General features: G+C 43.9%; 1 protein-coding gene across 1 annotated transcript in view; it reads right to left on the bottom strand.

Moving 5' to 3' along the window:
- The window catches only part of LOC138372401 (uncharacterized), a 29343-nt gene that overhangs the window by 2965 nt on the left and 13565 nt on the right, over positions 1-12813 (bottom strand). Inside the window, exons 3-4 of the mRNA XM_069337804.1 lie at positions 2725-2935; positions 6-212 (exon numbers count right to left, since the gene is read on the bottom strand). Coding sequence (XP_069193905.1) covers positions 6-212; positions 2725-2925 — 408 coding nt within the window. The 5' untranslated portion in view covers positions 2926-2935. The remainder of the gene's footprint in view (positions 1-5; positions 213-2724; positions 2936-12813) is intronic.

Raw genomic sequence — 12813 nt, 5'->3', positions numbered from 1 at the left:
GTTACCTACGTATCCTCCCCCAGCGTGGACTCGTCGAGAGAGTCGTGTGGGGGCTGCTGGGAGAAGAGGGCGGGAGAAGTGAAGAGCGTGTAGAGAACGAGGGCGGTGAGGCCGGCCAGCAGGAGCGCCAGCAGCATCAGCAGGCGGTTCGTGAAGCCCTGGAACTCGTCCTCCTGCTCGGCAGCTCTCTGCGCCACAGACGCCCGCGACTCCTGCCAAGCAACAACGACGTCAGCGAGCGTCGACGTGTAGGGTGAGGGTTGCTTGGTGGGATTTTGGTAGGGAAAGTAAGATTATATTATTTCGTCGAGGTGTATAATAAGCATGAAATAGGGAAGGAACGGCTAGCTGTGCTGCGCATGTCTTGACTCAATACGGATAAACAGGTTGGCGTGTCGGCAGAGTCCCTTCAGTGGATCACACAACAAGCAGAAGACAGTAATATTAAGAGAGAGACGTTGGAATGGAGAGATTTGACAGAGTCCCCCCAGGAATCCGTCCGGGCACTCATTCTCTTTTAGATATTCGTGGTGTAAAAGTAGATTCAAGTTCAAGTATGTTTATTGAGACAAGGAAAAAATACATCCGAAAGGGATAGAGTAGCTTAGGCTATTTCTACCCTAAGTAGATGTTTTCAGGTGAAGCTATACAATTGACAAGACTTAAAGCGGAAAGATAGTTTGACAATAACGTCAGGAGTAAATAGGGGTAACTGATGTAACACCACACCTCCCCCCACATGTGTCACCAGGGCCCCACACCTCCACAGATGTCACCAGGGTACCACACCTCCCCCCACATGTGTCACCAGGGCACCACAACTCCCCCCACAGGTGTCACAAGGGCACCACACCTACCCCCACATGTGTCACCAGAACCCCACACCTACCCACAAGTATCACCAGAGCCACTTCACCATTCAACAACGGCTGAACACGCAGGTCAAATGGGTTTCATTTTTCACCAAAATGACGCGACAATAAGCGGTTCCCTTTAACAAGTGCGAAAATACTCTCACTAATCCCTAGAGACTAAGTGTTCGCCTGTGTTGACGTCACACGTTAAAGCTCTCGACGGTTTTATCTCACAAATATTTTGAAATATTTCTAGAAATATGTAAACTGATGTTAAACTCTACGGACGTTTGGTTCCACATTTCATTTCCACTGACTTTGTGAAGAGGGATGCAGGAGGGTTCGTTTCCGCTTCAACCGGGGCAATGGAGCCGTCCCCGTCTACTCAAGAGACGCTCCACAAATCCCCAGTCACCATGGCAAGTTTGGTGAGGGTCGGCCCAAGAGTTTGGCGTCTAAACTTGGACAGGCAGACTTTATCTTTTATTGATTGATTGGGGGTCTCTGGAAGGGCCTGGTTCCCTGTCTGGCGGTCTGTCCCTCCCTCCTTCCCTTTTCATTCTCCATCTCTCCCTCCCATTTTCCCTCCATCCCTTCCATTCTACCTCTAGCCCTACTTCTCTCCATCCCTTCCTTCTTCCCAGTTTCTCTCTTCTCTCCCATTCTCTCTTTTTCCTCCTTCCCTATTATTCTCTCTCCCTCCGGTTCTCTTTGCTCTCCTTCCCATTCTCTTTCCTTCCAATTTTCTTTTCCTAACATTGTCCTTTCCATTCTCGTTTCTTCCTTCCTCCAATTCTTTCTCTACTGTTCTTTCTCCTCCCTTCCATTCTCTCCCCTTCCTTCCATACTCCCCATTCCCTTTCTCCCAGTGGGCAAAACCTGATCAAGTAACGTTCAATTAACGATGAATCAACGCTATCGACATTGATTCAACACCAATAACAACTAAACAAAAATATATTGCTAACACTCTATGGACAATCAGACACACATTTCAAACTTTATAGTTGCTGGTTGTTGCAATAGGAGCCAATCCTACATAAGGAGGGGCATGGAGGTTGACCTCAATTTCCCTATGACACTCGCCATACATTTAGAATTCACCATGGGCAGTTGCATGAGGCTACCTGCAACCATTTGGTCTCCAACCTCGAACAGACAAACATATATTATGCAACAATGATAAAAAAACACTGATCCAAGTATGCGGAAAAACCACATGTGAAAAATAGAGAATGCTTAACGCGTTTTCAGGCTACATCGCCTCCATCAGAGCAAAGTAGAATGAAGGTCATTCCGTCATTCTACTTTGCTCCGATGAAGGCGATGTAGCCGTAACGCGCTAAACATTCTCTATTTTTCACATGTGGTTTTTTCGGCATATTATATTATATAGATATAGATAGATTAAAATACTGTTGTTCTATTTCTTACGACCTAATGGTTTGAGTTTTTAGATTTCTTATATAACATTACGTAGAACTCTATTGGTTAGTATATTATTCCTTAAGAATGACTTTCAATTATCTAAATAAATCCATTGCAAAATGTTATCAGTAGGCATTACTTTGCTAATGTATATTACGAGAGCATCACTCTAGCAACCAGGCCAGGATGTTGTCAATGATGCTCTCATAAGTGCCTAACTGATGCTCAACTGAGACTGCAAACCAGTTAGGTATACTAATGAACTATTCTTTTATTAATAGCATCCCTGATTGAGTTGTTAGAGTGTAATTTTCATGAATGGATTCGAATCCCTGACGATCCACATGAATTAAATGATATTACTACATCCTGGATTGTATCTGAATATATTAAATCATGCAATAGGACGCAGGCCAGAACCCGCGGTGCGCATGCGACTTACCCTACGTATGGTGGGTATGTTGTGGTCCTCGTCGGGAAGGTGACCACCTCTGCAGGACGGGTGGTCACACGGGGCCGGGTTCTTGAGCTGCTCCAGCAGCTGCGCCCAGCGGTCCTGTGGCTTGGCTGGACGAGCCTTAGCTGCGGCAGCCTTCACTGCGGCCTCCCGCCATGCCAACCCCCGGCGCCGCACCAGCCGCATCGCGCACCCCCTGCACGGACACCAGCATTACATACAGAAAGTGGATACAATAACACATACAGTAACGTATAACAAATGGTGGCAGCACATACAATCACATCTATACTAAAGAATGTCTATCTGTCCAAAGTTAGAGCCCAAAAACTTGGGCAAGCCTCATTAAACTTTCCAGAATTTATGGTGAGTTTATCGAGTGTCATAAAGGGATGGCGAGGGTGGGTCAGCGCCATTTTCCCTCTTTCAGGAAGTGTCTGTATGTGAGATGTTCTGCCCCGAGTCTACAGATCTTGGCGTCTGTATAACAGATAGATTTGTATTTTAGGGGCAAGCATTTGATTACATTGATAGAGATAGTCTGTAGGGAAAATGGGGGGATGGAGGGTGTTTGGGGGTGGGTGAGATAGGGATGATGTGTGGATGAGAGATGAGACGGATGATGCCAGATTTCCCACGCACCACGAGATGTACATCACTTGTACATCTTTCCTGAACCGTTTTGGCGGCTTTGTTTACATGTATTAAGCAGTTTACGAGCGTTAAAACTTCCAAACCCGAGGTTATTATTGTTATAAGAAGCGTCGTGGTGCTTCGGAGCTCATTAAATGTTTAATAAATGTAAACAAAGCCGCCATGATTGAGGAAAGATGTACAGGTTTAATAACGAGTTGTGTAAATGCTGTGATGAGTCGTGGCTCTCGTCACTACATATTATATTTATTATAGTTTGACACAACGATATTCACATTTATAATGCAAGTCTTATACAATACTTTTGCTCGTTTTAATTAAAGTTTCCCGAGGAAACTCCAACCATTTAAATTTATGTTTGACTTGCACTCTTGACGTTTCTGTCATATATATGCAAATTCCACGACTTTCTCTTTCGTTAAAGATTAATCTCTGTCGACTGGAGTGTTGTCACAGCTTTAGCCTCGAGAAGCCGTCATCCACAGACCAGAAGGGAATTTTAGAATTCTGTTTTACTTAATCTGCTGTCCTCTTTAAGTGTCTTCTCTCTAAGTACACCTTAATACCTAAGATATTACCAGTGTAAGCTCTCGGAGCACACATACGGACACATACGATTCTTGTGTGTGTCCGTATGTGTCCTGGATTGATGTAGGGGTTATGGGATTATTGAAGGGTTCTTGAAGATTTAACTGCTCCAGGTAGATATAAGGGCTTGGGAGAGTTTATTGATTCTCGGAGGATTTACAGGCTCCGGGAGGACTTATGGCCTTTTGGAAGAATTAAGGGCTTTTGGAGGATTGAAGGGGTTTGCTAGGATTTAAGGGTTCTGGAAAGCTTGAATGGTTCATGGAGGATTTAAGGCTGCAGAGAAAAGTTAAGCTTTTCCGAGACCGAGTTTTCCGAATGATTTAAAGTTTTTGGGAGGATTGAAGGGCTCTGAGAGTTCTGTTCTTTTAAGGGTTCTGGAAAGATTTAAGTGTTCATTGAAGATTTGCGTATTTTGAAAGGATTTAAGGTTTTCCGTGGGATTTAAGGGTTCTTTGAGGATTTAAGAGTACCTGGAGGATTGAGGTATTACCCGAGGATTTAAGAGTATCGGGTGGCCAACTGCTGTAAAGTAGATTGCATGAAATAGAATAAACTGTAGCCACTCTTCTTTATCGATATCATTGTATACTCATTGCGTCTCCTCACTACATATGTCGCGGCTCATGGTGGTACTCAGTAAACATATTTTGTTACGAATTCAATCCAAACGACTAGAAAATCCTTTGATTGGATCACACACACCCACACACACACCAACACACACACACACACACACACACACACACACACACACACACACACACACACACACACACACACACACACACACACACACACACACACACCTAGGGGCCTCGTAGCCTGGTGGATAGCGCGCAGGACTCGTAATTCTGTGGTGTGGGTTCGATTCCCGCACGAGGTAGAAACAAATGGGCAAAGTTTCTTTCACCCTAAGTGTCCCTGTTACCTAGCAGTAAATAGGTACCTGGGAGTTAGTCAGCTGTCACGGGCTGCTTCCTGGGGTGTGTGTGGTGTGGGAAAAAAAAAAAAAAAAAAAAAAAAAGTAGTTAGTAAACAGTTGATTGACAGTTGAGAGGCGGGCCGAAAGAGCAAAGCTCAACCCCCGCAAAAACACAACTAGTAAACACACACACACACACACACACACACACACACACACACACACACACACACACACACACACACACACACACACACACACACACACACACAGTAATGTGATGGTGTAGGCAGTGATGTGGTGGAGGCTGACGCCATACACAGTTTCAAATGTAGATTTGATAGAGCCCAGTAGGCTTCAGAATCTGTACACCAGTTGATTGACAGTTCAGAGGCAGGAACAAAGAGCCAAAGCTTAACCCCTGCCAGCACAACTAGGTGAGGCGAGTACACCCACACGCATACACCCACGCACACATGCACCCCCCCCCCACACACACACATATACACACACGCTCCATATAACATGAATCTGACATGTGGAGCTAAAAGTCAAAATTCAACTGAAGTGAAAAACAAGAAATAAATCATTTTCATCACAAAAAAAGTAGAAAAAACTGAATTCATCATACAAAATAAAATCTACATGAAAAGTTCAAATTTGAAGAAAGGTAAAAATAAAAATTAATTCTCATGCATTTCAGCTGATTAGAAAAACAGACATTTACAATTTTTTTTAAATACATATAGCTTCCTCACGCCTTGGGTCTCAGCTGGTCCTAAAGTTGAGACGACAGCCAGGTTAGGCTACCCACCACCTCCAAATGGTGTGAAGTGCCCTAAATCTCTCTCTCTGTATAGTAGTAGTAGGCATCCATCAGTCTCAGGAGACTATGGAGTTGCGCTCTGGTGTCGGCCTGGTCTGGAGTGGCCTCACCAGGGCGCAAAGCCAGGGTAGGTTGATTCGGGGGAGAAGCTGTTACCCAGGCAGTAGGTCCCCCCTCTCCATGGCGCTGAGCTATATAGTAATTCTGACTTTGCGCTCTTTCTCCTGATAATTATCTTACCTTAGCGTCTGTCTATAAACAGAATACAAGCTTATATAGCAAGACAGGTGTGGCAGGCGACTCATATCTCTCAACTCGTGCAGCCTATGGTAGCCTAGGCAGCCTATGGTAGCCTAGGGTAGCTTGGTACAGACATTTATAGGATATAATAACTCACACTTCAAGGGCAGACGAATATAACCTTAAAGCTCAGCCTTACTTATTTAATTAATAGGTTGTCTCTAAGACAACTTGTTGCTCAAGTAGAGATATACATCAAAGGTGGCCAAGAGCTGTCATGGTGGCGGCCAGACAATTCTCATGTCCGAGAAGGAATGGTTTCTCCGGTAGCGTCAGTTCGCCTCACTACCTTCATATCGTTATTGACAGCTTGGTGACGTTATCATCATTATCACAGAGAGAGAAAAACGGTAGAAAATGCAGCTCCACATTTCCAGGTTTGTTAATAACATTCCAATTTATGTTCGTGAATGGCGACGAATTGGTTGTTATATACAAAATGCGCGGAGTGAGGGAGTTTCTTCCCTCCATATTTGTGTCCACCTACTCCTTGATATTTCCAATTTTCTTGCCCTATTAAGTTCCTCCCCCCTTCCTCTGGTGCACTTCCCCCTCTTATCTTTATTGTTCTACCAGATTTTATTTCATTCCTTCACTTTCTCAGTTGTTCCTGTTCTTCTTACCCCACTTTCTCCTCTGCTCCTGCCTCTTATTTTTTTTTGGTATTGCTCTCCAGTTCTCTCTTCTGCGCCCATTTGACATATTTTCGCAATCTTTCCTCCACTCAAGTACTTTTACACCAGCCACATTTGCTTCACCGTCTCTTTCTCTCACCAACTTCCCATTTCCTCCTCGCCTCACATTTTCTGTGCGATATAAATGTTGACGAAGCATTATAACATTCCAGCCTCACATCATCTGCTATCTCCAGCTTTAAGTATTGGATTCCGCGCCACGCCTAACGCCACTAATCTATACGTGCCTTCCAGTGTCGCAGGCGCACCTCGACCATCACTCTCAACCACTTAGTGATAAATTTGTATTCAAGCTCCCCTTTGTATTTTTGCTTTTTTTCTGCCATGTTTTCCCCCCTTTTTTCCATTCTTTTCTTATTTTTTCTCAATACAATTTATACTTTAATCTCTATTAGTATTATGTTTTAGTCTTAGTGTTTTCCTGCCTGAAACGCTTTGCATAATAGTGGCTTTAGGTATTGTATGTACTAGCTCTGTCTATGAATCCATCAACTTTTGTATCTTACCTTGTATGTATGTACCTTACCTGAATAAAAATTTATTATTATTATTATTATTTATATAAACAAGTCTCACGGAAGGCGTTATAGCCAGGCTTCTCCATGCACTTACGGAAATCACTTATGAAATCTGTACATCATTTCTCAATCATAGCGGCTTTGTTTACATTGCCTACAAGTGTAAGGTAATGAAGTTTGGAAAAGGAGAAAGATGACCAAACACCGTCAGGGGACGGCAGTTATAGGCATCGGAAATATAACAATATTTGAAAGTGGCTATAATTCCAACACTGTCAATAGAGGAAATCATAAATAGAACAACATCGGCGGTACATGGGGGAAGTTGTCAAACAATAGAATGTAGTTTAGAAACGTAACTCAGGATTCTTTCATGGCAAATCTACACAGCCTAGGTTCCGCCAGCACCAATACCAGAATTTCCAGCTCAGACCTGGAATCCGTACCTTTTGAAGTATAAAACACAAATTGAAAAGGATCGGAGGTTTGCAACAAGATTAATGTCAGAGCTGAGAGAGAGAGAGAGAGAAGTGGTAGAAGCCACCTCCATTCACAGCATTAAGACCAGATTTGACAAAGAATTCGAATGACAGAATAGTTAAATTGTAATACAACAGGTTCAACAAGGCTAGTAGACGAGTCATAAAGGGTCTCACTCTCCCATAGACACTGGTAGGTAAATAGTGATAGGTAAACACGAGAGAGGAAGATAGCGAAGGCAAACTCACTATCTTCGCCAAGAAAGAAAAACACCTTCGAAGTTCCCTATGACATCTGCAGCCCTTATCGCCCTAGTGGGCGTACAGGCGTCACTCACACACACCACGGTGAACTGGGGCGTGTTGGTGAATACCAGCTAACACACGTACACACACACACACACACACATGTAAGTAACTCCATGTCAACAGTCAATATGAACTGATAATCGGGGAGTTAGTCGTGTATACGGGAATAACTATGTATATAAGTTTAATCCCCGTGGTTCATCTGTTTCCAGTTTCCACCTCTGTTGTCCTGTGCGTGACTTTGTCGGATGTAGTCTATTCTTGTCCACTGGGGCCAGATTCACGAAGCAGTTACGCAAGCACTTACGAATCTGTACATCTTTTCTCAATCTTTGGCGGGTTTGTTTACAATTATTAAACAGTTAATAAGCTCCGAAGCACAAGGAGGCTGTTTATAACAATAACAACAGTTGATTGACAAGTTTTCATTCTTGTAAACTGTTTAATAAATGTAACCAAAGCCGTCAAAGATTGAGAGAAAGATGTACACGTTCGTAAGTACTTGCGTAACTGCTTCGTGAATCTGGCCCCAGATGTGACGACACAATAACTCCACGTACCTGTGAGACAATATGGAGGCCAGGTAATGGTGTCAAACCGTGATGAGCTCTTTCAGATGTCAAATATTTTGTAATAGTCTCGTTGCTAATCTAGATATTTTCATTTTATTTGTTGTTTCACAAAGTGTGGGTTGGGCTTCTTATTCCAGTGTTGGTCTTACATAGGTTGTACAGCGTTTTGAAGGATTATTTAATTAGCTAATCTTGTATTGGATGCTCTCTCTCTCTCTCTCTCTCTCTCTCTCTCTCTCTCTCTCTCTCTCTCTCTCTCTCTCTCTCTCTCTCTCTCTCTCTCTCTCTCTCTCTCTCTCTCTCTCTCTCTCTCTCTCTCTCTCTCTCTCTCTCTCTCTCTCTCTCTCTCTCTCTTGAAGATGCTAGAGTTTCCCACCACTATTGATTCTTGCCGTCTGTCACGACACATTAATCGCCACATCATCAATACCATGTAAAGGTGAGGCAGTTAGTTCGCAGCGCGTGGTGCCTCCTGGAGCACCAGGCACAGTGCCCAAGTGTGACTCTGAGAACTAGACAGATGCACAACCAACACAGGACCCGACGGTACCCAAAATGTTCCACCAGCACCCAAGACTCGAGCACACACCAACACACATCGACATAGTAATAGGAAAGCCAACCAGGACGCAATTAGACAATACTAATAACTGACAGTTATTAACTCTCTCTCTCTCTCTCTCTCTCTCTCTCTCTCTCTCTCTCTCTCTCTCTCTCTCTCTCTCTCTCTCACTCTCACTCTCACTCTCACTCTCTGTCTCTCTCTCTCTCTCTCTCTCTCTCTCTCTCTCTCTCTCTCTCTCTCTCTCTCTCTCTCTCTCTCTCTCTCTCTCTCTCTCTCTCTCTCTCTCTCTCTGTAAGGCCGTTACAACCCTCTTTACAACTCCCCGTCGGCCTTGGAGCCATGGTGAAACATTGACGCAGCTCCAGCAATGAATATCTTAAGATGGAGAGTCTTGTTTCCGGCCACGAGAGAATAAGTCAGAGGGGCCTGAGAGACCCCCTCTCTCTAAAGGGTTTTACTCGAAATGAGAGAGAGAGAGAGAGAGAGAGAGAGAGAGAGAGAGAGAGAGAGAGAGAGAGAGAGAGATTTTCACACATACAATATATATTATTATACTACAAGCCAATTCAAGAGATAGAGCCATGCACATGTATATCTTCTCAATAACTGATGACCAAACCATCTATCAGAAGATGGAATACCAAGGACGTTTGGTGGTGTTATTGAGAGCGTTGACTAACTTGGCGTTAAAAATAAATGGCATCGAAATAGGGAGTGAGCTAGGGACCAGAGACCACAAGGAAATAGGGAAGGGAAGGGAATTATCAGGGACCATTACAACTATATAGCACTGGGAAGGTATTAGGCTAAGGATTTGGGATGGGACGTGGGGAAGGAATGGTGCCCAATCACTTGGACGGTCGGAGATTGAACGCCGACCTGCATGAAGTGAGACCGTCGCTCTAGCGTCCAGCCCCAAGTGGCTGGACAAATAGGGAGTGAGCTTGGGAATAGCGACCACAAGAAAATCAGATTTAACGTAGATTTTAATAGATGTGAAAGCGAAAATTCTGTTAAGGTGTTAGATTTAACAAAAAAAAAGCTGGATTTTGATGGACTAAGGATGAATTGGAGATGAATCCATGAATGAATGAATTGGAGATGAATCCATGAATGAATAAATTGGAGGTGAATCCATGAATGAATGAATTGGAGGTGAATCCATGAATGAATGAATTGGAGATGGCTGAGGATGACTTGACAAGGAATTGCAATGTACATTCAAATTATAATTTATTTAAAAATATTCTTAGCAAAGCCTAGGAACGCAGAGCAATTTATAAATTTATTAGATTGAATAATATGACCCCAAACGGATAATCATGTACCTAAAGAACCTTATATGTAAAAACAAAAGCTCTGTTCAAAAGGATTATCGGTCTAGAATAACAATTTAACAAACAAATTAGAAATGTTAACAAACAAATAAGGAAAGCAAAAACCAACTATAAAGTACATATAGCAGGATTTGCAAAGACAAATACTAACTTTTTTCGGTTATATCATACAAAGAGTAAGGAAAAGATAGGGATATTAATAACTGAGATAGGATAGATAACTGTTAATGACAAAGAAAAGGAGTAATATTTAACTTAACATTTTGTCTCTGTTCAAATTTAAATATGTTTATTGAGACAAGATAAAAAAAAATACTCCTCCACGGGATAGAGTAGCTTAGGCTATTTCTACCCTCTTTGTCTCTGTCGAAAGAGACGAAAATATTATGCTTCCAGCTGAACAAATCTATATGGGTGGCAAAGAGGACAGGTTCAATAGTTTAGTGTTACCAATGAGGATTGGTAAATCCTCATTGGTAACAAATATCCTAAATTGGTAACAAAATATCCTCATTTTAAACAAATATAAAAAATATAACCAAACAAGTCCCCAGAGCCTAGCGGCCAGGGTGCTTGAAGTATGCAAATAAGAGTTGTGTGAGCTCTTGTCTTGAATATTCAATAAATCATTAGAGTCAAGCAGATTACCGGAGTCGTGGAGGGATGCTAATGATGTGATAGCGACTCTTATTGATGGTGGGATAGATCACTTGCGTCAGACTATCGGCTTATTAGCTTAACGTCTATTGTGGGAAATTTGCTTGAATGAATAATTGCAAATGTCTGACAGCTCTGGTGCACTGAGGGTACCTGTGCTGAGTGTGGGGGTGGTGAAGGGTGTGGGGTGGTGAAGGGGTGTGCGGTGGTGAAGGGGTGTGGGGTAGTGAGGGGTGTGGGGTAGTGAGGGGTGTGGGTGGGGTGCGTCAGGCCTCACAAGGCGTCCCCCAACATTAAAGCCGACGGATCCAGGTGACGCATAGGCCACTTAGTGGACGTAGGGTGTGGCGTGTCTGCTGTGGGCGCTGTGTTGTGGGCGCTGTGTTGAGGCCGCTGTGTTGGGGGCGCTGTGTTGAGGGCGCTGTGTTGAGGGCGCTGTGTTGTGGGCACTGTGTTGAGGGCGCTGTGTTGGGGGCACTGTGTTGTGGCGCAGTGATCTGGGTTCTGTGCTCTGAGCGCTGTGCTGTGGACGCTGTGCTGTAGGCGCTGTGCTGTAGGCGCTGTGTTGTGGGCACACTCACAACCACAATCACGCACCCTCACAACCACGGGTTAAGCAACTACGCACCCTCACAATCACGAACATAACACAACTACGCACTCTCACAACCGTGTGTATAACAACCACGGATCCTCACAACCATGACCATATCAGTCACAACCACGAGCACAACCACAACCACGCACCCTCTCACTGGCTTGACACCAACCAAACACTCTACATATTTAATACAAACAAAAAACAAATTCACACCCAAAACCATCTCTTTAAAATCTCATTCCCCACTCCCAAATCACCATTTTGTAGCTAAATAACACTAATTTCCGCCCCATTCCCCTTTACCCATCCTCACTGCCGGCTTTGTTGTCTGAAAATACATATCCAATCACTGATTGGATATTGGCCTAATATGGCCAATTTCATTTTGTTTTCCAGCGAGTTCGTGCAAGTTTATAAATAGTTTGAAATGTTGCTGTTTGGCTGATGATTTAGATTGTTCCTTAATATTGCTGTCTATTGCTGTGGGGAGCCGGTCGGCCGAGCGGACAGCACGCTGGACTTGTGATCCTGTCGTTCTAGGTTCGATCCCAGGCGCCGGCGAGAAACAATGGGCAGAGCTTCTTTCACCCTATGCCCTTGTTACCTAGCAGTAAAATAGGTACCTGGGTGTTAGTCAGCTGTCACGGGCTGCTTCCTGGGGGGTGGAGGCCTGGTCGAGGACCGGGCCGCGGGGACACTAAAAGCCCCGAAATCATCTCAAGATAACCTCAAGAAGATTCACCTTTTTCTCTTCCTTCTGTATACCCCCCCCCCTTTCTCTCTCTCTCTCTCTCTCCCCCCTCTCTCTCTCTCTCTCTCTCTCTCTCTCTCTCTCTCTCTCTCTCTCTCTCTCTCTCTCTCTCTCTCTCTCTCTCTCTCTCTCTCTCTCTCTCAGTAGCCTACACCGATAAACTTTGCAGGCATTATATGAGGCTTTTGTCAAGAACATAAAGTGATTGCAAAGCTTCAGGTGCCTCATACCGGCAAGTCTGCTTGACTGGACATTCAATATTGTAGTGCGTGAGATCATGACCCACTTCCTGGTCAC

This window comes from Procambarus clarkii, chromosome 38, assembly GCF_040958095.1.
Source record: "Procambarus clarkii isolate CNS0578487 chromosome 38, FALCON_Pclarkii_2.0, whole genome shotgun sequence".
NCBI lineage: Eukaryota > Metazoa > Arthropoda > Malacostraca > Decapoda > Cambaridae > Procambarus > Procambarus clarkii.
This window is presented reverse-complemented; position numbering and strand designations above follow the sequence as displayed.